Source organism: Carcharhinus amblyrhynchos, chromosome 32 (genome assembly GCF_965287045.1).
Source record: "Carcharhinus amblyrhynchos chromosome 32, sCarAmb.v2.hapA, whole genome shotgun sequence".
Lineage (NCBI taxonomy): Eukaryota > Metazoa > Chordata > Chondrichthyes > Carcharhiniformes > Carcharhinidae > Carcharhinus > Carcharhinus amblyrhynchos.
The window spans coordinates 17,857,001-17,883,601 of NC_137355.1; the positions used below are offsets into that span (position 1 = coordinate 17,857,001).

General features: G+C 43.2%; 1 protein-coding gene and 1 long non-coding RNA gene across 2 annotated transcripts in view; one reads left to right on the forward strand and one right to left on the reverse strand.

The window, feature by feature from the left end:
- The first annotated feature begins 118 nt into the window (after positions 1 to 118).
- Positions 119 to 3,146, forward strand: LOC145360716 (uncharacterized). Its single transcript, XR_013889764.1, has 2 exons — positions 119 to 2,322; positions 2,375 to 3,146. It is a non-coding gene; the product is annotated as an uncharacterized LOC145360716 (long non-coding RNA).
- Positions 3,147 to 16,830: 13,684 nt separating this feature from the next.
- Positions 16,831 to 26,601, reverse strand: part of etfa (electron transfer flavoprotein subunit alpha) — a 48,214-nt gene continuing 38,443 nt past the window's right edge. Inside the window, exons 11-12 of the mRNA XM_080216053.1 lie at positions 22,151 to 22,231; positions 16,831 to 17,823 (exon numbers count right to left, since the gene is read on the reverse strand). Of these exons, the coding sequence (XP_080072179.1) occupies positions 17,788 to 17,823; positions 22,151 to 22,231 (117 nt within the window). The 3' untranslated portion in view covers positions 16,831 to 17,787. The remainder of the gene's footprint in view (positions 17,824 to 22,150; positions 22,232 to 26,601) is intronic.

A 26,601-nucleotide genomic window follows, 5' to 3' on the forward strand; every position in this document is an offset into this window, starting at 1 on the left:
GGCTCCTTCCGAGAAAGAGTTGGCCAATCGTGGCCAACTCACCTGATGAAGGAGCCCGAGAGTCCGAAAGCTCGCACTGCCAAATAAACCTGTTGGACTTTAACCTGGTGTTGTGAGGCTTCTTACTGTCTGTACCCCATGCTGAGAGGAAGCCAAACTGGTTACGTGAATGTAGGTGAATCTATCCTGGATCTCGCATCATCCACTCGTGTTTCTGCCCCAACTTAAAACAGTCAGCCCCCACAGGAGAAGGTAGAATTTTAGGAAGCTGCAATTGGGCTGTTAAAAAAAATAAAATCACTCAGAAGCAGAAGGGCCCGAACGTTAACTTTGAGAAAGAAAACAAATTCAATCACCGAGAAATTAGGTGACAGTAAAATTTTAAAATTTGATTTGATTTATTATTATTTGGTTTTTCTCCCCAGACCAGGAGGCCTGTCCATCTTATTCTCTACTTTTATACATCTCCTCAAAATTCAAATAAAACAAAAAGCTGCAAATCTGAAATTAAAAACAGAAAGTTCTGGAAAAATGCAGCTGGTCTGGCAGCATCTGTGGACAGAGACACAGAGTTCACCAGATTCAGAATGATAACTCTGCTTCGCTCTCCACAGATGCTGCCAGATTTGACTTGATTTGATTTATTGTCACATAGAATCCCTACAGTACAGAAGAAGGCCATTCAGCCCATCGAGCCTGCAGCCGCCAACAATCCAACCCAGGCCCTATCCCCGTATTTGCCCCACTCATCTCCCTGACACTAAGGGGCTATTTAACATTGCCAATCTAACCTGCACATCTTTGGAGTGTGAGGAAACCCGGAGCACCCGGAAGAAACCCGCGCTGACACGGAGAGAACGTGCAAACTCCACACAGTCATCCAAGGCCGGAATTGAATCCAGGTCCCTGGTGCTATGAGGCAGCAGTGCTAATCACTATGCCTCCATGCCACTCACATGTACTGGGGTACGATGAAAAGTATTGTTCCTTGTGCACTATACAGACAAAGCATACCGTTCATAGAGTACTTCTTCCCTGCTGCGATCAGGCTTTTGAATGAACCTACCTTATATGAAGTTGATCTTTCTCTACACCTTAGCTATGATGTAACATTACATTCTACACTCTCTCCTTTCCTCCTCTATGAATGGTATGTTTTGTCTTTATAGCAAGAAAGTTCTTCTCACTGTATGTTAATACATGCGACAATAATAAATCAAATCAAACCAAACCTAGGGGGGGAAGGAAAGGAAAAGGTGCAGAATGTGCCGTTACAGTCATAGCTAGGGAAGGATTATCTTAATATAAGGTAGATCCATTCAAACGTCTGGTGGCAGCAGAGTCAATTGGTACGTGACCTCAGACTTTTGTATCTTTTTCCGAAAAGAAGAATGTGGAAGAGAGAATGTCCAGGGTGCGTGGGGTCCTTAATTATGCTGGCTGCTTTTCCGAGGCAGTGGGAAGTGTAGACAGAGTCAACGGATGGGAGGCTGGTTTGTGTGATGGACTGGGCTACATTCACAACTCTTTGTAGTTTCAATGGGTAATATCACATCCTCCACCAGTTACACAACACATCCGGGTTCCCTCCTAACTGCTGTCTAACCTTCTAAGGAAATACGTTATATAAGATGGTAAAATGTGATTCATGATTCTTTGTAACTGATTGTCTGAGGAAAGAGTTCTCTCACACTAAAGCAGTGGCACAGTGGTTAGCACCGCTGCCTCACATCACTAGGGACCCGGGTTCAATTCCCAGCCTCAGATCACCGTCTGTGCAGAGTTTGCACATTCTCCCCATGTCTGTGTGGTTTCCTTCGGATGCTCCAGTTTCCTCCCATAGTCCCAAGGTGTGCAGGTTAGTTGGATTGGCTATGCTAAGTTATCTCTTAATATCCAAAGACGTGTAGATTGGCCATGCTAAACTGCTCCTTGGTGTCCAAGGATCTGGGGGTTAGGTGGATTGGCCATGCTAAGTTGCCCCTTAATGTACAGTGATGTACAGGTTAGGTGGATTGGCCATGTTAAATTGCCCCTTAGTGTCCAAAGATGTGGGGTTAGGTGGATGGGCCATGCTAAGTTACCCCTTAATATCCAGTGATGTGTGAGTTAGGTGGATTGGCCTTGCTAAATTGCTCCTTAGTGTTCAAGGATGTGTGGGTTAGGTGGATTGGCTATGCTAAATTGTCCCTTAGTGTCCAAAAATGTGCAGGTTAGGTAGATTGGCCATGCTAAATTGTGCCTTAGTATCCAAAGATGGTGTGGGTTAGGTGGATTGACCACGCTAAATTGCTCCTTAGAATCCAAAGATGTGCGGGTTAGGTGGATTGGCCATGTTAAATTGCCCCTTTGTGTCCAAAGATGTGTGGGTTAGGTGGATCGGCCATGCTAAATTGCCCCTCAGATTCAGAGGGATTAGTAGGATAAATATGTGGGATTATGGCGTTTGGGACGGATGGGATTGTCGTCAGTGGAGGCTCGATGGGCTGACTGGGCTCTTTCTGCACTGTAGTGATTCTACAAAAAGAACACTGGGGGTGAGAGATACATCCAGTAAAAGAAAGTTTGCTATCAAAGATCATATCTAAAAATAATTTAAAAAGGGGCATGTCTGTTTGAGGCAACTCTACACTTGAAATTGAGAGAAACACTGCGAGGATGGGCAATAAAAAAAATCAGGCTGTCTTGTTAAAAGGAAGTTCAATTAATGGATATGAACAGGAAGACTGTTGAATTATATATACCATCCCGCTGAACAGTGAGCTCAGTACAGCTCTGGGGAGAATGCAGATGAAATAGGGAGAGGATTTGCTTTGGAACACGCAGAGAAGGGTGAGGAACAGAATGCAAGGACTGTTACCAGCAAGACTCTGCTACTGCCTTGTTCTGTGACTGTCGAAGAGCGGTTATCGAGGTGATTTCATCGCGGGGACAGTGCTGTGACCTGTTAACCTGTTCTTGCATGTGAACTAAATGCAGTACACCCAGCCCTGCGTTTGTAACACTGAAATGCTTCATTTATAAGGTCCGAATTCTGTAAATGAAAAGGAATTTATATTGCAATGATCAATTGTGGAGAATATTATTAAATCTCTTTTAAAAAAAAAGCCAATCTTTTTAATTGATTAAAGCAATTTTGTCACTTCTCTTTCTGTGTCTTTCAATCTCCACTCTCATGGCGTGTGTTGGCATACATGTCTCAGCAGTCCCTCACCAAGTAGCCATTCTTCAGCTTAGAGTTGGCTATTTGACAACAGCAGCATCACAGCTAATCCTATCCTCACTTGATGTCCAGCCTTCCTGGCCAGACTTAATGGCTGGTGATCAAGGGGGCCATCCTGACTGACTTTCCAACTGTAGTCCTGAGTACATATTAAATACAGTTCAGAAATAGGCTATTCGGCCCAACCAGCCTATGCTGTACTCAAACCAATTGCTGCCCCCACAAGGGAAGTGAAGGCCGAGTTATACTATCCCTCAAATAGTAACTCTGACAAAGGGTCATCCAGACTCAAAATGCTGGTTCTATTCTCTTCCCACAGACCTGCTGAGATTTTCCAGCATTTTCTGTCTGTGTTGGGATATTATCACTAGACTATTAATCCAGAAACTCAGCTGATGTTCTGGGGGACCCGGGTTTGAATCCCGCCACGGCAGGTGGTGGAATTTGAATTCAATAAAAATTCAATAAAAGAATCTACTGATGACCGTGAAACCATTGCTCGGGAAAACTCATCTGGTTCACTAATGTCCTTTAGGGAAGGAAATCTGCCGTCTTTACTTGGTCTGGCCTACATGACACAGGTTTAGGGTGCTGGGGAGTAGGTACAGAGGAGATGTCAGGGCTAAATTTTTCACTCAGAGGGTGGTGGGTGTGTGGAATCAGCTGCCAGCAGTGGTAGTGGAGGCAGATTTGATAGGGTCTTTTAAGAGATTTTTGGATAAGTACACGGAACTTAGTAAGATAGAGGGTTATAGGTAAGCCTAGTAGGTAGGGACATGTTCAGCACAACTTGTGGGCCAAAAGGCCTGTTGTGCTGTAGTTTTTCTATATTCTATGTGACTCCAGAGCAACAGGAATGTGGTTGACTCTCAACTGGCTTCTAAAATGACCAGAGTTTCAAGGCCAACTAGGAAATGGACACTAAATGCTGGCCAGCCAGCGATGCCCATGTCCAACTAATTAATTCTTAAATATGTTGCCGTCTTAGCTACAGTCCTGACCAGGAATCAAACATGGGATCTTCAGGTCTTAATGACTTGGTATCTGTCCACACAATATTGCAGTGCCTGACTACAACCATTTATATGGTGCTTCAACATGGAAAAGATACCAAGGCACTTCAAGGAGATACACAAGCCAAGGATAGCGTCATTAAGTTGTGGCAAAAATTTTTCCAAAGAGGGTCTTGAGGGAGATGGAGAAGCAGAGGGTTAAAGGAGGGAATTACGGAGTGTGGAACCTTGGTAGTTGAAGTTACAATTTTCAAAAAAGGGAAGATGATAATACAAAAGGTTGGAAAGAGAGGCAATAGAGAAACACAGAGGAAAGAGGGTGGGATGGATTATAGGGTTGGCAGAAGTTATTGGATAGCGAGAGAGGAACTTGCTGCACCCCTAGCCAAGCTGTTCCAGCACAGATATAGCGCTGGCAATGTGGAAAATTGCCCAGGTACCGCCTGTCCCAATACAAAAGAGAAATCCAATCCAACTAATTACTGCCCATTCCTCTGCTCTGGATCATCAGTAGAGTGATGGAAGGGGTTATCAACAGCGCTAGCTCAGCAATAACCTGCTCACTGATGCTCAGTCTGGCTTCTGCCAGGGTCACTCAGCTCCTGACCTCATTACAAGCTTTATTCAAACATGGACAAAAGAGCTGAATTCCGGAGAATAACTGTCTTTAACATCAAGGTCGCATTTGACCGAGTGTGGCATCAAGAAGCCCTAGCAAAACCAAGAATTAGAAGGACAAATCTCTGCTGGATGGAGTCATTCCTGGCACAAAGGGCGATGGTTGTGGTAATTAGAGGTCAATCATCTCAGCTCCAGAACATCACTGCAGGAGTCCCTCAGGGTAGTGTCCTAGACCCAACCATCTTCAGCTGCTTCATCAATAGCCTTCCCTCCATTGTAAGGTCAGATGTGGGGATGTTTGCTGATAATTGCACAATGTTCAACACTATTCAAGACTCCTTACATTCTGAAGCAATCCATGTCCAAATGCAGCAAGATCTGGACAATATCCAGGCTTGGGCTGACAAGTGGCAAGTAGCATTCGTGCCACACAGATGCCAGGCAATGACCATCTACAACAAGGGAGAATCTAATTATTGCCCCTTGATATTCAATAGCATTACCATTGCTGAATCTTCCAATATCTCGGGGATTACCTTTGACCAGAAACCGAACTGGACCAGTCATATAAATACAAGAGCAGATCAGAGGCTAGGAATCCTGTGGACTCCCCAAGGCTTGTCCACTATCTACAAGCAGGAGTGTAATGGATTTGTCTGGATGGGTGCAGCTCCCACAGCTTTCAAGAGACTCGCCATCATCCAGGACAATGTAGCCTGCTTGATTAGCACCCCACCCAGAAACATTCACTCCCTCCATCACCAACAAACAATGGCAACCATGTGTACCATCTACAAGACACACTGCAGGAACTTACCAAGGCTCCTTAGGCAGCGCCTTCCAAATCCAAGACCACTACCGTCTAGAAAGGCGAGGGCAGCAGATACATGGGAACACCACCACTTGCAAGTTCCCCTCCAAACCACACATCATCCTGACTTGGAAATATATTGGCCACTTCCTCACTGTTGCTGGGTCAAAATCCTTCCCTGACAGTGCTATGGATGGACCTACACTACAGGGACCTCAGCAGTCATGAAGGCAGCTCACCACCATCTTCTGAAGGGATGTGCAGTAAATGCTGGCCTAGCCAATGACGTCTGCAACCCGTGAATAAATAAAAATAAAATTTAAAGACAAGAGTAGGAAGTCAAGAAGGTGGATACGATTAATCTCAATTAGAACCAAATGAGACACTTTATAACAGGCAACGAACAGTCCTCATGTGTTACCAAATCTCTGCTGAGAATGTGCAAAACCACTGACTGTTTAATGAAATGGAAGGGCTAATCAAGGGCCACTCCACTGGGCAGACTGACAAACATCAGGTTTGAGATTCATTGAGAAATGAAACAATGACCTCTGAAATATCCTCCACATTATCCCAGAGAATCTCAGAGAATCATTGAATCCCTACAGTGCAGAAATTGGCCAATCAAGCCTGTTCCGACAACAATCCCACCCAGGCCTTACCCCACAACTACACATTTACCCTATTAATCCCCCTGACACTAAGGGGCAATTTAACACAGCCAATGGACCGCACATCTTTGGACTGAGAGAGGAAACCGGAACACCCGGAGGAAACCCAAGCAGACACAGGGAGAATGTGCAGATTCCGCACAGTGACCAAAGCCAGGAATCGAACCCGGGTCCCTGGCACTGTGAGGCAACAGTGTTAACCGCTGTGCTATCATGCCCGTTCCTTCGTGATCTATTGTACAAAGCTGACTGTAATCATTCAAGGCTTCATTCCAAATTCTCCATACAATAATAACCGCTTGTGTTAATAGGACATGGAGCAAAACATGGTCATTGTTGGCTTGTATCCAATTATGGCTCAGAGGCTGGCAACTCTTGCCTCCAAGTTCAAGCCCCAACTCCAGAGATTTGGACACCCAGCTTCAGGGAGCATTGCACAAAGGCAAGGTCGTGGCCTAGTGGTATTATCACTAACTATTAATGCAGAAAACTCAGCTGATGTCCTGGGGATACAAATTCAAATCCCACAGATGGTGGAATTTGAATCCAATAAAAAAATCTGGAATTATAACTTGCAATTATCTACTGACGACCATGAAATCATTGTCAGAAAAACCCATCTGGTTCACTAATGTTCTGTAGGGAAGGAAATCAGCTGTCCTTAGCTGGTCTGGTCTACATGTGACTCCAGAGCCACAGCATTGTGGTTGACTCTCAACTGCCTTCTCAAGTAAGATAAAAGAGATTCTAACTGCTCTTTAAAAGACTTAAAAAACAATACTTATCCTGCAACTAATATTACCAAGATGAGGTGATTTACCTTGCTGCAGCAGGGACTCACTTGGCACGAATGTCACTTGCCATCTATCATCACAAACCTGAACACTGTCCAGATCTCACAGACTACCTCAGTGATGAATGTTACTGAACATTGTACAATGAACTGCAAACATTCACATGGCTGCCCTTATTTTGAGGAAGGTCATCGATGAAACAGCTGGAGATGGTCAGTAGGGCACAGTGTTAAGAAACCCCCACAGTGATACCTGAGATGATTGGCCACCAATCACCGTCATTTTCCTCCAAGCTAGGTATGACTCTAACCAGAGGAGAGTTTTCATCTGGATTCTCACTGATACGCACTTTCTCCAGAGCTTCTTTCACACCTCGATCAAATGCTGACTTGATGTCTTGACCGTTCCGCACTCACTTCACCCTCTTTATTTAATTTTGAAAATAAAGTTTTAATTCATTTGTGGAATGTGGCCAGCATTTATTGCCCATCCCTGGTTGCCCTTGGGAAGGTGGTGGTGAGCTGCCTTCTTGAATCGCTGCAGTCCATGTGCTGTAGATTGGTCCACAATGCCGCTAGGGAGGGAATTCCAGGATTTTGACCAAGCGACTGCGAAGGAATGGCGATATGTTTCCAAGTCAAAATGGTGAGTGGCTTGGAGGGGAACTTTGAGGTGATGGTGTTCCCATGTATCTGTTGCCCTTGTCCTTCTAGATGGAAGCGATCATCGGTTTGGAAGGTGCTGTCTAAGGATCTTTGATGAATCACTGCAGAGCATCTTGTAGACAGTACACACATGTATTGGGATACAGTGAAAAGTATTGTCCCTTGCACACAATACAGAGAAACCATACTGTTCATGGGAAAAGGAAAGGCCAGGGTGCAGAATGTAGTGTTACAGTCATAGCTAGGGTGTAGAAAAAGATCAACTTAATGTATGGTAGGTCCATTCAAAAGTCTGACAGCAGCAGGGAAGAAGCTGTTCTTAAGTCGATTGGTACTTGATCTCAGGCTGTATCTTTTTCCCGACAGAAGAAGATGGAAGAGGGTATGTCCAGGGTGCGTGGGATCCTTGTTATACTGGCTGTTTTGTCGAGGCAGCGGGAAATGTAGACAGAGTCAACGCATTAGAGGCTGGTTTGCATGATCAACTGAGCTCCATTCATGACCCTTTGTAGTTTCTTGCAGTCTTGGTCACAGCAGGAGCCATATCAAACTATGGTACAGCCAGAAGGAATGCTTTCTCTCACTAATAACACGGTGCATAACCGTAATGGGTGACTAATCAAAGTCGAGGCTCACACACGTAAATTCGAGGTATTGGCTACCACAAAATGCCTTCTGAATGAGTAAGTCATGATGTGGAGATGCCGGCGTTGGACTGGGGTGAGCACAGTAAGAAATCTCACAACACCAGGTTAAAGGCCAAAAGGTTTATTTGGAATCACGAGCTTTCGGAGCGCTGCTCCTTCATCAGGTGTGTCACTCAGAAAGCTCATGATTCCAAATAAACCTGTTGGACTTGTGAATGAGTTAGCATCTCGCAAGACGGAAAAGGGAGAAATCTGAGGAAAGGAACTGAATAGGAAGCAAGTCAAATCTGAGATTCTATGTTGACGTCACTGGGACAGAGGCTGTAAATTACTAAGGAGATCTGATGAACCCTTTGGGAGGAAGTCAGAGAGAATTCTGTACATACTGCTAATGTTCCAGTAATTGTCCGTAATAGTTTAGTCAAGCTTTCTCCAGCTTAAGCAATTTAAAACACAAGGTAATAGCGTTGCTACACTATGTTGCAAAATTAATAAAAGATTAACATTTAATGGCGCCACTCAAAGCATTCATAAGTAGCTGTTATGCTATAAGTTGATAGTTCTACACAAGTAAAATTCTATAAAGAGATATTGTGATTCTGCCATTAATAAGCTTGGAGCACTTAAGCTCAAAGGGGGAAGTGTAATTATCCCATTTAGAAACACAATCCTCAATTTTGCACTAACGATCATATCTACACACTTGCTGGTGCCTCTAAAATTGCCTTTCATATCACATTTCCTGGCTTAAGCTGATTAGTTTTTAAAAAGTTTTGAAGTTTATTTATTAGTGTCACAAGTCGACTTACATTAACACTGCAATGAAGTTACTGTGAGAATCCCCTAGTCACCATGCTCCGGTGCCTGTTCGGGTACATTGAGGGAGAATTTAGCAAGGCCAATGCACCCTAACCAGCATGTCTTTCAGGCTGGGGGAGGGAAAAAGGAGCACCCAGAGGAAACCCACACAGACACGGGGGGAAACATGCAAAGTCCAAACAGACAGTGACCCAAGCCAGGAATTGAACTGGGGTTCCTGGCGCTGTGGGGCAGCAGGGCTAACCATTATGCCACCATGCCGCCCCATTGCTACTTGTGGGATCTTGCTGTGTGGAAATTGGCTGCTCTGGTCCCTACAAGAGTGACAACACTTTCACAAGTATTTCATTGGCTGTAAAGCACTTTGGAAGGTCCTGTGGTGGTGAAAGGCACCAAAGAAATACAAGTTTTTAAATTGAAGATTTATGTTACCTGATCTTGTTATCTGGAACTTGACTTCAGCCAACCCCAACTTTTAATAAATTCACTTTGGATCAGACAAGTTGTGTCTCAAATGAAAAATTGTCCTCCTGCTGAAGATAATTAGATAGCTACCATTTTTCATGGAACTATGTGGGAGCAAGAAAAATTAAAGATACAGCTTCTTACAACATAAAAACTTCCAATACCACAGAAAGACTATTTTTCAAACCAAATGAACTACTTCAATTCCTAACAGTGCAGGCACTACTCCCCTTGTGCACAACTCAATAATCACTCACCCGTCACTGTACTTTGTAGATGGAACTGCTAGCTTTTGGCAGCCTGGAAGGAAAGTTTGTGAACTCTACTTTACCACTCACCTGATGAAGGAGTGGTGCTCCGAAAGCTCGTGATCCCAAATAAGCCTGATGGACTTTAACCTGGTGTTGTGAGACTTCTTACTGTGCCCACCCCAGTCCAATGCCGGCATCGCCACCTCATGGCTTCCATTGACGTCGCAAACCGTCAGCTCAAAGTAGAGAGGATCTCCAAGAAGATTGTGCATCTTGACACAGACATCTGTCACCTGATGAAGGAGCAGTGCTCCAAAAGCTCGTGACTCCAAATAAACCTGTTGGACATAACACCTGGTGTTGTGAGATTTCTTACCATTACAATGAGGTGAATGATTTAATAAACATTGTTAAAATGACTTAAAATCGAAATGCAATACTAACCAGAGATATGGCAGTCATGTTTTGTTCACCATCATCTCGACACAGTTCCAAAGGGACATATCCAGCATCCATATCCAGTGGGGCCAAGACTGTGGTCTGGGATGTTGTTAAGGAATGTGGAGCTGGAATTAATCTTTCTTTCCACCCTCCCTCTCCTGAATGTCTCTTTCTCTCCCCTGAATTTCCTTTTCTCTCTCTCCCTCGTTCCCTTTTTAGATCATAGAAGTTTACAGCATGGAAACAGGCCCTTTGGACCAACTTGTTCATGTTGCCCTTTTTTACAGCCCTAAGCTAACCTCAACAGCCCCCACTTTGGCCCACATCCCTCTATACCCAGCTCACCCAAGTAACTGTCTAAATGCTTTTTCAAAGACAAAATTATACCCACCTCTACGACTACCTCTGGCAGCTTATTCCAGACACTCACCACCAATTTGTATGAACAAATTGCCCCTCTGGACCCTTTTGTATTTCTCCCCTTTCATCTTAAACTTATGCCCTTTAGTTTTAAACTCCCCTACCTTTGGGGAAAGATATTGACTTTCTAGCTGATCTATGCCCCTCATTATTTTATAGACCTCTATAAGATCACCTCTCAGCCTTCTACACTCCAGAGGAAAAATGCCCAGTCTATCCAGCCTCTCCTTATAACTCAAACCATCAAGTACTGGTAGCACCCTAGTAAATCTTTTCTGCGCTCTTTCTAGTTTAATAATATCCTTTCTATAATAGGGTGACCACACTGTACACAGCATTCCAAGTGTGCCCTTACCAATGTCTTGTACAACTTCAACAAGACGTCCCAATCCTGTATTCAATGTTCTGACCAATGAAACCAAGCATGGTTTTTCACCACTCTGTGACTCCACTTTCAAGGAGCTATGAACATGTGCCCCTAGATCTCTTTGTTCTGTAACTCTCCCCAACGGCCTACCATTAACTGAATAAATCCTGCCCTGGTTCAAACTACCAAAATTCATCACCTCGCATTTATCTAAATTAAACTCCATCTGCCACTCGTCAGCCCACTGGTCCAATTGATCAAGATCTTGTTGCAATCGGAGATAACCTTCTTTCCCTCTCCTTAAATTCTAACTCCATTATGAGCTTTGCCAGTTCGACTAGGAGATGAAATTCAGAATCATGATTGAGCTATCCATTTGCGCAGCACTGCAGCCTTGCAGCGCCAGGGATTCAGGTTCAATTCCAGCCTCAGATCACTGTCTGTGTAAAGTTTGCATGTTCTCCCTGTGCCCACATGGGTTTCCTCCGTGCGCTCCAATTTTTTTCCCAAAGCCTAAAGATGTGCGGGTAGGTGGATTGGCCCTGGTGTCAGGGGGATTACAGAGTAGGTATGTGGGGTTACGGGAATAGGGCCTGGGTGGGGTTGTGGTCAGTACAGACTCAATGGGCCAAATGGCCTCTTTCTCCACTGTAGGGATTCCACAGCGATTCTATCAGTTACGTGAAATCCAAGGTTCTTACAAACGTGTTCACTTCTCTTCACTTTACTGGGCAATTTTAACTGCACCTCCCAAGCTACAGCTTTCCTTAGCTCTGGGCTAAGAGAGGCTGAAATTCCAGAGTTCAAATTTCCTTCTTCGACCAACATCTGGGCGTCAAAAGTTGTCATTTTCTTCCTGTTAAGGAAAGGGGAATTTGTTCTAACTTGAGCCAGTGTTCCTTATCTGTGAGGCTGCTGAACAGATGAGGAAAAGGCAGGCTGAAACTCTATCATTCATCAAGGCAATATTACTGGCTCTGCAAGCCAGATGGGAGGCAATGGCCTAGTGGTATTATCACTAGACTATTAATCCAAAAACTCAGCTAATCTTCTGGGGACCTGGGTTCAAATCCTGTCACAGCAGGGGAAAAAAAAAATCTGGAATTAAAAATCTACTGATGACCATGAAATCATTGCCAAATGTCAGGAAAAAAAAAACATCTTGTTCACTAATGCCCTTTAGGGAAGGAAATCTGCCATCCTTATCCACTGGCCTACATATGACTCTAGAGCCACAGCAATGTGACCCTCAACAAGGGATGGGCAATAAATGCTGGCCAGCCAGCGATGCCCATGTCCTGTGAATGAATTTTTGAAAATGACTCCCACCTCTTCAGACTGTCTTTGTATCCCTGTTATGGGTCCCTGAGATAGTTAGGTGCCTCAACGATTGAGAATTGAAAGGAAGGTTACAGGGCCCTGGATAGAAGCAAATTACTGCGGATGCTGGAATCTGGAAAATTTCAGTAGGTCTGGCAGCATCTGTAAGGAGAGAAAAGAGCTGATGTTTCGAGTCAAAAGGGTCATCTGGACCCGAAACGTCAGCTCTTTTCTCTCCTTACAGTTGCTGCGAGACTTGCTGAGATTTTCCAGCATTTTCTCTTTAGGTTACAGGGCCTGTTTTCTTAGCAGACTCCAACCTGGGTTGTGAAATGCAGATGGTCTTTATATAGCTCTTCTTGCTTTTAGTCCGTGCAGCCCACAGGAGGCTAGTTAGTGGATCTTTGGGGATAACTTGAGACTTCCTCCAAAAATCACAGTGACCCAGGCTGGGAATTGAACCCAGGTCCCTGGCACTGTGAGGCAGTAGTGCTAACCACTGTGCCACTGCTGCATGTTAAACCCGAGAAGAAATTGGCACAACGTGATCCGCACTCTTTTTAAGGAGAAAGGAAAAATTGCCATATTCAATTTCACACTATGGATTTGACTGAGATGTGCATGCTAAATGTGGAATCGCACTGCTTGAAGCACGTCTGTCATTAACTTACCTCATTTATCTTCCTCTTCGCCATTAAGGAGTTCCCTAACTTCAAATCTATTAAAATTGGTTTTGCTTCCTAATTGAGTTACTAATTAGGGCAAAGTGAATTGAAGATCTATTTTTAAAACATTTGAAACTTCCCCTTCCCAAGCACTTTACTCAGTGCTCACTGAGGCATTACCTTCATTCAGAAGAATTCAATTTGTAATGCAAATCTCTCGCTTTGACATTCTTTCCAAGAGGGAAACGATTCCTTCAAACCTTAGTGCGCCTTTATTGAATTGAGGGCAATCATGGAAAAGCAATGAGTCAATTGAGGATTTTGGTTCGCTCGCTGGACTCCATCCTCAACAACGGCATTGAACATTATCAGCTTCATGTCAACTTATTGAAGTTCAAGGTTATAAAACATGTCCCCTTTCCTCCACTTCTCTTCCAGTCAAAGTATCAGCTGAGCCATGATGTAGAGATGCAGGCTGGGGTGGGCACGGTAGGTAGTCTCACAACACCAGGTTGAAGTCCAACAGTTTTATTCGGCCTTGAGAGACCCATCCAGTTCTCATCTGACCCACTTCTTGGCAGGGATTTGTGTACTGTATAGGTATGGCCACGGAACCCTGGCTCTGTTTCCCTTGCCTAGCCCGGGGACATGAGGCCAGTTGTCACAACCCAACCACTGTCCGAAATGAAATGAATTGACTCATCCCAGATTGGAAGAACAAAAATGGCACTTTTAGTCCAAATAGTCCAGAAGCGCTCTTAACTTAACCAACAAAGAAGTCTCACAACACCAGGTTAAACTCCAACAGATTCATTCAGAATCACGAGCTTTCAGAGCACTACTCCTTCGTCATCAACTAACCGAGCTTTTTGAGGTTAATCCCTAAAGACTGGAGTCATAGAATTGCCAGGGCAGATTGGCATTGGCAGAGATTAATATACAGGATGACAGGTATTAAACAGTCAAGCCAGCAGCTTTGAACATCACCTTCACATGGGCAGCATAGTAGTTAGCACAACTACCTCATAGTGCCAGGGACTCAGGTTCAATTCTAGTCATGGGTCACACACTGGGCAGAGTTTGTACCTTCTCCCTATGGCATGGGTGTCCTCTGATTCCCTCCCACAATCCAAAAGATGTGCTGGTTAGAGTGCATTGGCTATGCTAAATTCTCCATCAGTGTACCCAAACAGGCGCCGGAGTGTGGCGACTAAGGGAATTTCAGTGACTTCATTGCAATGTTAACGTACGCCTACTTGTGACACTAATAAATAAACTAAACAATCTCAGTTGAAGGTGATCATCTTCTCAATGGTTTGTTTCTTCCAAATTTTAGCTAGATGAGGGAAAATGACAAGATTGTTTTTTTATATGTAGTGTTCTGTTGTGAACTGGTAGATTGAGGTGAGGAAAAGTGGGAGGAAGCTCGCGTGGAACATGAACACTGGTCTCTGTACCGTATGTCCTATGCAATTCAAGTTAAAGCATTACTGGGAAGAATGGTGACAGCCTGTTCAATGGTACCTTTCAAAATGGAGAGACTAGAAAGGAAAATGTTGGCTAAGGGGCTAAAAGTGGGGCCAACTGAACAGTTCCTTCAAGGGGCCAGCACAAACATAATGGGGTGAATGGCCTCCTTCGGTACTGATAGATTCTATTATGTTTTTCAGTGCTCCCCATGCTATTTTTTTAAAAATTCATTCATGGGACATGGGCATTGCTAGCTGACCAGCACTTGGAAGTTAAAGTTTACTTATTAGTCACAAGTAAGGCTTACATTAACACTGCAATGAAGTTACTGTGAAATTCCGGCCAGCGCCTGTTCGGTTCAATTCACCTAACCAGCACATCTTTCAGACTGCCTGCATGTTCTCATGGGGAGAACATGCAGACTCCACACTGACAGTGACCTAAGTTGGGAATTGAACCTGGGTCCCTGGCACTGTGAGGCAGCAGTGCTAATCACTGTGCCATCCCTACTGCCCATTTATTGTCCATCTCTAGTAGCCCTTGTTCAGAAGGCTGTTGAGAGTCAACCACATTGTTGTGGCTCTGGAGTCACATGTAGGCAAGACCAGGTAAGGACGACAGATTTCCTTCCCTACAGGGCATTAGTGAACTAGATGAGTTGTTCCAACAGAGTCACATCGACAATGGTTTCATGGCCAGTGGATTTATTAATTCCAGGTTTTTTTTTACTGAATTCAAATTCCACCATCTGCCATGGCGGGATTCGAATGCGGGTCCCCAGAACATTAGTTGAGTTTCTGGATTAATAGTCTAGGGATAATACCACTAGGCCATCGCCTCTCCATCTGTACATGTGTACAAGTTAATTTGTTTTAATCTATTTGTGCCCAATATTCTCTGGGAAGGTTCTTTAGCCAATTGGTTGCAGTCAATTTGATTTTTCCAGCATGCATCTCAGGTGAACTGACTTCACTACAAGATGTAATACTAACCAGGAGCTGTAAAGATGTGAGATTGCAGCATTTCCAGATGAAGAAATGAAACTTGCTGTTACTTTGCAAGTTCTGACGTGTAGCAATGTAATACCCGACTTCAGGTTAGTATTTGACATCTGCTGGAGTTTGCCCCTGCTTCTGCTAAACTTAGCTGACTGTCAAAAAATATTTCGTTAAACCAAACAGAATAATGAATGTAGAGAGATCAGATTTCATTTGAGATTTTAATCATTACATCATTCTGCATTATTAGCACTGCTGCCTCAGGGGCCCGGGTTCACTGTCGTGTGGAGTTTGCACATTCTCCCGTCTGTGTGGGTTTCCTCCCACAGTCCAAAGATGTGCTGATTAGGTGCGTTGGCCTTGCTAAATAGATCCTCACATCGGGATTAGAGGAATAGGGCCTGAGTGGGATTGTGGTCGGTACAGGCTCAATGGGTCGAATGGCCTCCTTCTGCACTGTAGGGATTCTACCCTAAGTGGGAATTGTTGTTGGAATCAAACACAAATCACCGCAGCTGTTCAAGTTGAACAAACTTCAAGTATAAATCCTCAGGTTTTATTTATTAGTGTTAAGTGGATTGGCCATGCTAAATTGCCCTTAGTGTCCCAGGATGCATAGATTAGAGGAATTAGTGGGGTAAATATGTGGGGTTACGGGGATAGAGCCTAGGTGGGATTGTGATTGGTATAGACTTGACAGGTCGAATGATCTCCTCCTGCACTGCAGGGATTCTATGAAGAGGTGGGACTGCTACAACTAAGCTCATGATTTGCACACAGGTGGAGTATATTTCTGTGTGACGAAGGTTAGAGCGTGACCTGGAGGCTTCCCTTGCAAACATCTGCTGAATCTCACTGGGAAAAGTTACTAAATCTACAGAGAGAAAATAGGAGATATTCAGAGATGGATTCCTTCAAAATATGATCTGTTGCGCAAATAAATTGGATCACAAATTTGACAACAGTTCCGTTTGCTTGCACAGGTTTCGTCTTTGTTTGATGGGGAGTAGGTACAATTCTCAAGGCCAACTGGCTTATTACTAGCATCTGGATCCACCACTCATTAACAAGTCCATCTCCCCTCTACATTTTCTCCATTTAAACGATGTATGCAACTTGGGATACTATTTTGTCAGTATTCCTGATGGGTGAAGACACAGACACAAGAGGATGGTCACACTATTTTATTACAAAATAGTCTCCAGTTGATTACCACAAAATTTGACATTGTATATATTGCAACTGAATAAAATCCTTGCCTATAAATCGGTTGTCAATTTAACAAGTTGGCCACCTTTTCTTGATACCGTATTCCCTTCCAGAATACCAGCTCTACCTACCTCCCCCTTTTCAGACATTTCCTGACACAAGTCAACCTGTAGTCACACTGCTCTCCCTCACGGCACAGTGACAAATAGCTCCTGTAAACATTCATAAAACAGAAAACCGTGGAGGTGAATCAGTGTTGCTCTACCTCACATTTCAGAATCTTAATCTAAATTAAACTAAAAATACTCTTTAAACTGTCTTTTGAGGACTTTTAAAAATTGCAATGGGCAGGATTTACTCCGGTAGCCGAGGGCAGTGACATAATCAACACAATCTTCAGTGGTCAAAGGTTATCTGAACAATAAATGGGGGCGCACATCACAGCTGTAGTGTTAAGTCAACATTGCTTAGTAATCCCACTGCAAGGTGGATCACCACAGGTTGAGATTCTTCTAAAAACCAATTGATAGCTTTAAGGCTCACACGTGCCGCGAGACACCAAGGACAGTGCCAAGTGAGGCCCTGAAGGGAGGGAGATCTTTAAGAGGTAGTTTACGTATACCCAAGCTGTGAGTTGTGGAGTAAAGCTGAGACCAGGCAACACAAGTCACGTACCTCCTCTCTCAGCTGGACTTGGAACGTACACATTCAAATTCTGGAATCACAATCCAATAAACTAAACAGGTCTTCGCGTGTAGTCAATTAGCTGTATCGATAATTTGAGAGACAAATCACTGGGGGCATCAGAAATAATGTTCAGCATTGATGTACACATTATCTATACAGAATATTCAAACTGTACAGGTCCAAATAACAGATCAGCGCCAGATTAGTGACCAAGCTGCAGGACCTTGCCGTTATTTCTCCAAAAGAGCCGTCATCTCTGGGACTGCCTGCAGAAGTAAACAAACACAAGTCAGGACTGAACCCACCATTCATTAGATACATTCCACTGAACTCATTCAAGGCACTTTTAAAGTTCTCTTTTAAAACAAATGTCAACTCAATGAAAGGATGAATCTTGTATGTTCAACAACACCTTGCACTTATGTAGTGAAGAAAGACAGACATGTATTTACATGCAAAACAAGTATAGTACTTGAAGTGTAATCACTGTTGTATTGTAGGAAACACAGAAGCCAGTTTACATATAGCCTGACCTGGGAGTGTATAATTAGAAAATTATCCACCAACAATCACCAACCTGAACCATCTTGGACAGCATGGTGGCACAGTGGGTTGGCACTGCTGCCTCTCAGCTCCAGGGACATGGGTTTGACTCCAGCCATGGGTCACTGTCTGTGTGGAGTCTGCACGTTCTCCCCATGTCTGCATGGGTTTCCTCCCACAGTCCAAAAATGTGTGGGTTAGGTGGATTGGCCATGCTAAATTGCCCCTAGTCAGGGGGACCAGCTAGGGTAAATGCATGGAATTACAGGGTAGGTCTTGGGTGAGACTGTGGTCGGTGCAGACTCAATGGGCCACATGGTTTTCTTCTGCACTGTCGGATTCTATGATTCTGGCAGGGTTTATTAATGGGGAGCATGTGTTTCTGAAATGGATGTTCCTTCTCTGCCCCAAGATTGTGACAGTGAGTCAGAAGAGTCCTGGGATCTTGCTGTGTCTTTGTTTCAATCTTTTGCTTTGTTTTAGTCAGTTTCCACTTTTCTTTATCTCCTAAGCAGAATTTATTTGGAAGCTTTGATGATGCAAAGAGAGAATCATTTTGCTGCGAGGAATCCTCAGGGAAAAGCATCTCACATGTTCTCCCTTGGTGATCTCTCAGTCCTTCTAGCACCTCTCTCATGGAGGAGGAAGAGAGAGAGAGAGATCCTCCACCAGGGGTTTCATACAATCCATTATTTGCTCCTTAGGGCTTAAGGAGAAGAAAATCAATTAAGGTTCATGTTCTTGATCACCAGCCACGGACCCCAGTGCATATACGGAACAGGATCAGGTTTGGGTGCAATGCACTCCTGGTCAAACAGCTTGCTGCCACAAAGTCCCATGAAGGAATGTTGGAATCAAGTTACTTTAACTAACAAGCGCTTGCTTTCATAAATGATATGGCACAATGAAATTGAGCTGGAAAATGTACTCATTGCTGCTTAGGTCTAAGGTCTAGTTTGAGCGTTTAACTCCTGCATGTGATATGCTTCTGTGAGTTAAATTAAAATCATGGTGTTTTTAGCAAATGAAATAAGCCTTTCATATTAACATTGTGGATATCTTTACAGCGAGTGTTCTTTGAAATGCCTCTTATCCCTGAAAGGTTTTCCCCATCTTAATGTATGTTTTGATCAGGTGTAATTGTACACGATGCCTGTCAGGTAGTCACTTTATAGCAGTAAGTGCTAAATTCAACCTTATTGACCGACGTTTAAACTTTCATAAATGATACGGGGTGGGTGGTTATGGAACAAAAAAAGCTTCAACACACATGCACACATGTAGAGCACAAATGCAGTTCAAGTGGTCTCCAAAAGCTGCAGCTTAATCTGTTTAAAAACTGGCTCTCAGAAGCAGCAGGTAGGCAATGGACTGATTGTAGATAAGCAAGGCACTGCTAAGATCGGAGCTCACATGGCAATGATTACCCTTTGTTTATGAGGGAATTCACTAAAACACTCCTGCGGCCATTCATGCTTTGGAAGGTTGGTGAATAATTAATGAACCAAGGTAAGCCAGACGAATTAAAAAACCTCAAGCCATTTCAATCACAGTAAACAAAGCCCCCTTCCAGCTCTCGCCACCGTTTATCACTGTTAACTACAGTTGATTGTTCATCACAGGTATTTGGCAAAAAAAAATGGAGACTCAGCTGGGCATGTAAATGTTTGTTTGAAGGTAAAGCAAAACCAGCTTGATAACTAAACCCTGTCGCTTGTTGTTAAGTATCAGTTACAGCTTCAGATAAAAGAGCCTGTGGTTGTCACTGCGCTAAAGGATCGCAGCTGAACCCGCCAATGATGAATACATTCTCTCAATTATTCAGGAGATCTGCACTCCCATTAACTGGAAATAATGCCACCGTACAAAATTTATTAGGGAAATTGTCTACATGTTGTTTCTACCACCCATCACTTTGTCTCTGGTTTATTAAAAGCCGCATGTTTGCTACCCAGCCAGCAGGCATTAGTTCCAGAAAGCTATTACACTTGGCAGGGATTCTTCCAACCTGCCTTTTGGGGATGCTACTGCCCTGTGGCATCTCACACGCAAACACAGAGCCCTGTTCTTAACAAGAGCAGCGAAAAAATAGAGCAACTACCCCAAGGGCAACTGTACAGCTTGGTGGCTCAAACAGCCACCGGTAGCCATGGTGTCTGGACTCTTCAGAGCTCATCTCAACTGTCCAACACAGTAAGAAGTCTCACAACATCAGGTTAAAGTCCACAAGTTTATTTGGCAGCACAAGCTGTCAGAGGCTGCTCCTTCATCACTGAGTTAGTGACAGAGGTTCTGTCGGGTGTTGGAATCAGGGAGGAGGAAGGAAAGAAATTGAACAGATTCTTGCCAACCAACAATGAGTCACAGAACCCCTACAGTGCAGAAGCAGGCCATTCGGCCCAACAATCCTACCCAGGCCATACTTACCCTGCTACTCCCGCGACGCTAAGGGTCAATTAAGCATGGCCAATCCAACCTAATCCACACATCTCTGGAGCACCCAGTTTATTCTTTCTCAGGGAGAACAAGCAAACCCATCACAGACATTCACCTGAGGACAGAATCAAACCTAGAGCTCAGAGGCAGCAGTGCTAACCACCCTGCCACCCCATAAAAGGGTCTATGGACGTCACAACTATCCACAGCTGATAGTTATCCAATGATCCTTGTTAAAAATGATTTTTAAAAATTACAAATCTTGTGTTGTGTTCTGTTTGCCTGACTGGTAGCATACTTTTCCCCAAACCTGTCATTTTCCAATTTATTTAGTTTTATAACAGCTTACATTTAAATTCGAGAGCAAAATATTAGCAAATTTTCAATTATATACACTGAGAAGTTTAATTCACTAAATTAGACCAAACTATTACTTTCATCATTAATTAAGAGCATGAATTCCAGACATTGTGTTATGTGACAATACATATTACAGCTAAATTACGTACTGGAGGATTAAATTGTCTAAATACTCTTTAAACAGACTGTGTATATTGTGGCATAAACATTTTTTTGGACAATGCATTTTTCACTTTAATTATTTCATAACCTTTTGTAAACTTGAGGTTGCTGGCGAACTTACACCAAATCTCGTTCATCCATCTCCCTGCAACTCACTGCTCTACACTGACTCCCAGTAAAGCAAAACCTCAATTTTAAAATTCTTATCCCTCCCACCGACACTTCCCCCCACCCCCCCCCCCAACCAAATCCCTCCCTATCACCAGAGGTATCAGCATTCGTGTAATTCCAGCCTCTTGGGCATCCCCAATTTTAATCGCTTCACCATAGCGGCCAAGTCTTCAGCTGCCCAGACTCTAAACTCTGGAATTCCCTCAAACCACTCAGCTTTCTCCCCATTAAACCAAACCTATCTCTTTGGCCAAGCTTTTGTCCCAATGTCTCATGTGAACTGGTACAAATTTTGCTTTACAATGCTCCTACAGGGCAGCATGGTGGCATGTAGAATGGCCTGGTGGCACAGTGGCTAGCAATGCTGCCTCTCAGCACCAGGGACCCTGGTCCAATTCCCAGCTCTGTTTACCAGGCTCTGTGCAGAGCCTGCACGTTCTCCGTGTCTGCATGGGTTTCCTCCCACAGCCCAAATGACATGCTGGTTACATGCACTGGCCATGCTAAATTCTCCCTCAGTGTATCTGAACTGACTCCAGAATGTGGCAACTAGGGGATTTTCATGGTAACTTGATTGCAGTGTCAATGTAAGCCTACTTGTGTCGATAAATAAATGTTAAAACCTTTAACATCTCATGAGGCACTCTGGGATATTTGACTATGTTAAAAGTGCTACATAAATGCAAGTTGTTTCTCATCTCTTGCAGTACTGTTTCATGTAACTTTCGTGGTGATTAGGGGATTTTCACAGCAACTTCATTGGTGTTAATGTAAGCCTATTTGTGACTAATAAATAAACTTTTGACCATGCCTACAATTTTGTGAGCAGGACATTAGTTACTCAGAAAACAGAAGGATTGTCCTATTTTCCTATTAGGTTGGCTGAAATCTTTCATACGTTCAGAAAGAAACAAGACTCACTTTGAAGAGATCTGCCACCAAGCCATAGTCCGCTACCTGGAAGATGGGAGCCTCAGGGTCCTTGTTGATGGCCACAATGGTCTGTAAGGAAAGAAGTGTGCTCGTTAATGTCTTTCTCAAAGATTTTCCGATAATGATTCTTCCAGCTTGAAAGCAAAGTGGAAGCAAATTTTGCATCACTAAATTACATCTTTTTTAAACAAAACCAATAAGCTGTCAGGAATCCCTCTCCTGTATCTGAAGCCAAATATCCTGTGGAGAAGTTACTGAACAAATTAATAATAAGAAAAATTCTTCTTCAGAATACTTGGAAACCTTGCACTATTGATTTTAATGCTTCACGACCCAAAAGACATTTTCTGGGCAAAAATTACACCTCAGCTGGACTGTGCTCTGCAACTTACAACATTTCTGGGAAGTCACCTAACCTCCAGAGTTCACCAGCAGTTGACATTGCTGGATCTTGAACCTTGGTCAATTCCCTCTGCGCCTGATACCCTCCTCCAAAGGCCGCTTGCAGGTCTCTTGATCCCCTGTCCACGGCATAGTGGCTGGCACTGCTGCCTCACAGCATGGGACCCAGTACTATTGCCAGCTTGGGTCACTATGTGGAGTCTGCATGTTCTTCCCTGTGTGTCCGTGTGGGTTTCCTCCGGTTTCCTCCCACAATCTGAAAGGCGTGGGGGTTGGGGTGCACTGGCCATGCTAAACTTTCCCTCAGTATACCTGAACATGCATTGGAGTGTGGCGACTAAGGGATTTTTAAAGTAACTTCATTGCAGTGTTAATGTAAGCCCACTTATGACTAATAATAAATAAAACTTAAACTTTAAAAACTGAACATAACTAACTTAGTGATAACTAGGACTAAAATCTATACTCATGGCTTTTGACAGTTATCTTTGATAAAACCCTTGTAAAATCAACAGGTTATTGCCAATTTGATAAATTGAGTCAATGAAGTGAAGGAAATGTACTTTATACCTTTACTATTTCAAAACCAAGATATTTAAGTACCTGCTCGAGTGTAGCCTCCCCAGAAATTGACTGTTCTATAACTTGAGATGTTTCTGGGAAGCGTGCACCTAGGGTTTTAAATAATTTCAAAGCAAATCTTAAAAAACAGAAAATTCAACCTGCAAGAAAGGTTCCTTAGATTTCAAAAAGCATGCTAAAGAAAAAAGGATATCAATTATTGACTGCAAGGACAAAAGCTTTTCCAACTGCTTTTATAATGACTTAGTGCAGATTGGTATGTGTCCATGGCAGAAAAGCCTACACTGGAAGCAATCACCATGGTTACTAGAACTAAAATATACTTGGCAACCACGTGTGATCGTAAGACTAGGAGTAGAATTAGGCCACTCAGCCCATCAAGTACTAGGATGCTTAGGTTAGAGGGATTAGTCGGTAAATGTGTAGGGATGTGGGGGTAGGGCTTGCGGTCGATGCAGGCTCGATGGGCCGAAGGGCTCCTTTCTGCACTGTAGGGTTTCTATGATTCTATGAAGTCTGCTCTGCCATTCAATCATGGCTGATATTTTCCCCAACCCCATTCTCCTGGCTTTTCCCCATAATTTCCCCATAATGATCCCCTTATTAATCAAGGACCTATCTCTGTCTTAAAGACACTCAATGACCTGGCCTCCACAGCCCTCTACGGCAGAGTTCCACAGATTCACCACTCTCTGGCTGAAGAAATTCCTCCTCCTCGTCCCTTTAGCCTGAGGTTGTGCCCTCTGGTTCTAGTTTTTCCTACTCGTGGAAACATCCTCTCCATGTCTGGTCTAGGTGATACTGCAGAAAGGGAGTTGTGAATAAGTTGAAGAGGGATTAGAGAGGTTGAGGAATAGTTGAACGAGAGTGTACTGTTGTAGTTTAGTCCTCAATTTGAAGTCTCACATCCTACCCTTATTCACATATTTCCATTATCCTTTTATGTATCATCCGCTATATAAACTGGTCACCCTGTCAGTTATGTCCTCCTGCCAGTAGTGGGTGTAATTAACACTGTGACAAGTCAATACAACTCGGTATTATTTTAAATGTGGCAGTAAACATTTACAAAGAGGGCAATTAGCAGGAAAATGGGTGAGACAAGATTTTTTTTTAAAACATGGGAGAATCTTTTAGATTGCAGCTTATTTCCATATAAGTTTGTGGTTAAACTGTTCAAAGTAACTGGGAAAGAAAATGCAGAATAAAAATGTGGAACATGACTACCACTGACAACGTGTTTACAGGAACTAGAAAGGCAGTTGAAATTATTGTGCTCACACTCCAGACTCTATCCAACTTTTACAGATGCACCAAAGAAAGCATTTTTTCTGACTGTATCACAGCTTGGTACGGTTCCCGCTCTGCCCAAGACTGTAAGGAGCTATAGCTCAATCCATCACACAAACCAGCCTCCCATCCACTGACTACATCCACACTTCCCACTGCCTCGGCAAAGCAACCAGTATAATTAAGGACCCCATGCACCCCGGACATTCTCTCTTCCACCTTCTTCCTTTGGGAAAAGATACAAAAGTCTGAGGTCATGTACCAACCAACTCAAGAACAGCTTCTTCCCTGCTGCTGCCAGACTTTTGAGTGGACCTATCTTGCTTTAAGTTGATCTTTCTCTGCACCCTAGCTATGAATACACTACATTCTGCACTCTCTAGTTTCTTTCTCTATGAATGGTATGCTTTGTGGGTATAGTGTGCAAGAAACAATACTTTTTGCTGTATCCCAACAAATGTGACAATACTAAATCAAATCAAAAAGACTGCGATGATCAAAAGAGTTTTGTCCATTTGAAAAATTGTTAAGGAGAAATGAATTCATTTCTTTACTTGTGAATGAACTGTCATTTTCAACAGTAATTACTTAGAGCAATACACCTTTCTGAAATGTAATGTGGCAGAGCTTCTAGACCCATGTTATCTGCTCTGAGTAATACCCAATCTTAAAAGTAACTATTCCAAGACATAGAACAAGATATCTGTATCCAAAATGTATTATTTTGTTTTAAAAATAATCCAAATTTGCATTCATTTGGGATGTCTCAAAATGCTTCACAATTCGGTTAAATAAATTGAGGATTGTCACTTGTTTGGAGATGAAACACAATCAGCACCTCAGATACAACAATAAGTAATGAATTGAATGACTAGTTAATGTGTTCTTGTGATGTTCATTGAGGAATACATGTTGAATCAGGACACTGAAGTGAATTCACCTGCTCTTTGAACATGGTTTTTTTTTCCATACACCTCAGGGGAAGGTAGAGGCTTAATTTAGTGCCTTATCCGATAGGCATCGCGGTTGACAGCACTGAACTTCCTTCACTGTTCCACTAAAAAGTCCAGCATGAATTTTGTGATCAAGTCTCTGGGGCAGGACGTGAATGAGCGTTCCTGCAGAGCCCAGGCCTGCACTGCAGAACACGGTGCTAGGAGGAGTACAGGATCAAAAATTAAAAGTACTTGCTACAACTTTGCACAAGAGACTGGGAAGAAAATAATTTTTCGTACAGTTACATTAGATTGATTCTTTGCAAAGTGACTGAAGAGTGTGAAACTACACAGCCAGCCAATCAATCATCGAACACACTAGAAGAATAAAAGGTAGCTTTTTCAGGCAGGGCTTGTGTTCTAACAACAGGTCTGATCCAACTCCTCTTTCGCAAATAAGAAAGCTGCATTGTGGTCACCATATTCTATCATTTAGAATCCTTGTTTTAGCAACAGTAAATTTTGCTTTATTTCACTGAACTAAGTCTAGCTAGGTCACATATAATGGTCACTAATTGGCTTCAACCAGCTGCGATTCCTCCAATGGTACAGCTGGTTGAAGCCAATGTTAAAACTGATTTTACCCCATCCTCCAAATTAAAATAGAAAGAAAATCCCAATGTGTCATAAAATGATGGACTGAAATTTTTATAGTTCTATTACAATACAGAAAATTTTCCCCATTAAACCTGTTCTTTGTAAATCACATTATGATCTTATTCTGCGAAGTTCACAAATAACCCCACAATACGGTTATCTTTAAATAATTATGCCTTCAGGAGCTGTGGTTTCTTTGGGGCAAGTTATTTTTCTCCCTTCACAACTGGCTGGAGAATTTGTGAAGGCACAACTTATTTATTTCCCAATGAGAATTTTTTTATGCCACACTGGACCCACTTGTGGAAAGACACTTCAAAAGGTTAAATTTATTTATTAGCATCACAAGTAGGCTTGCATTAACATTGCAATGAAGTTACTGTGAAAACCCCCTAATTGTCACACTCCGGTGCCCAATCGGGTACACCCCGAGGGAGAAGTCTGCATGGCCAACGAACCCTAACCAATACGTCTTTTGGACTTTGGGAGCACCCGGAGGAAACGCACACAGATATGGGGAGAATGTGCAAACTCCACATAGACAGTGACTCAAGTGGGGGACCAGGGTTCAGT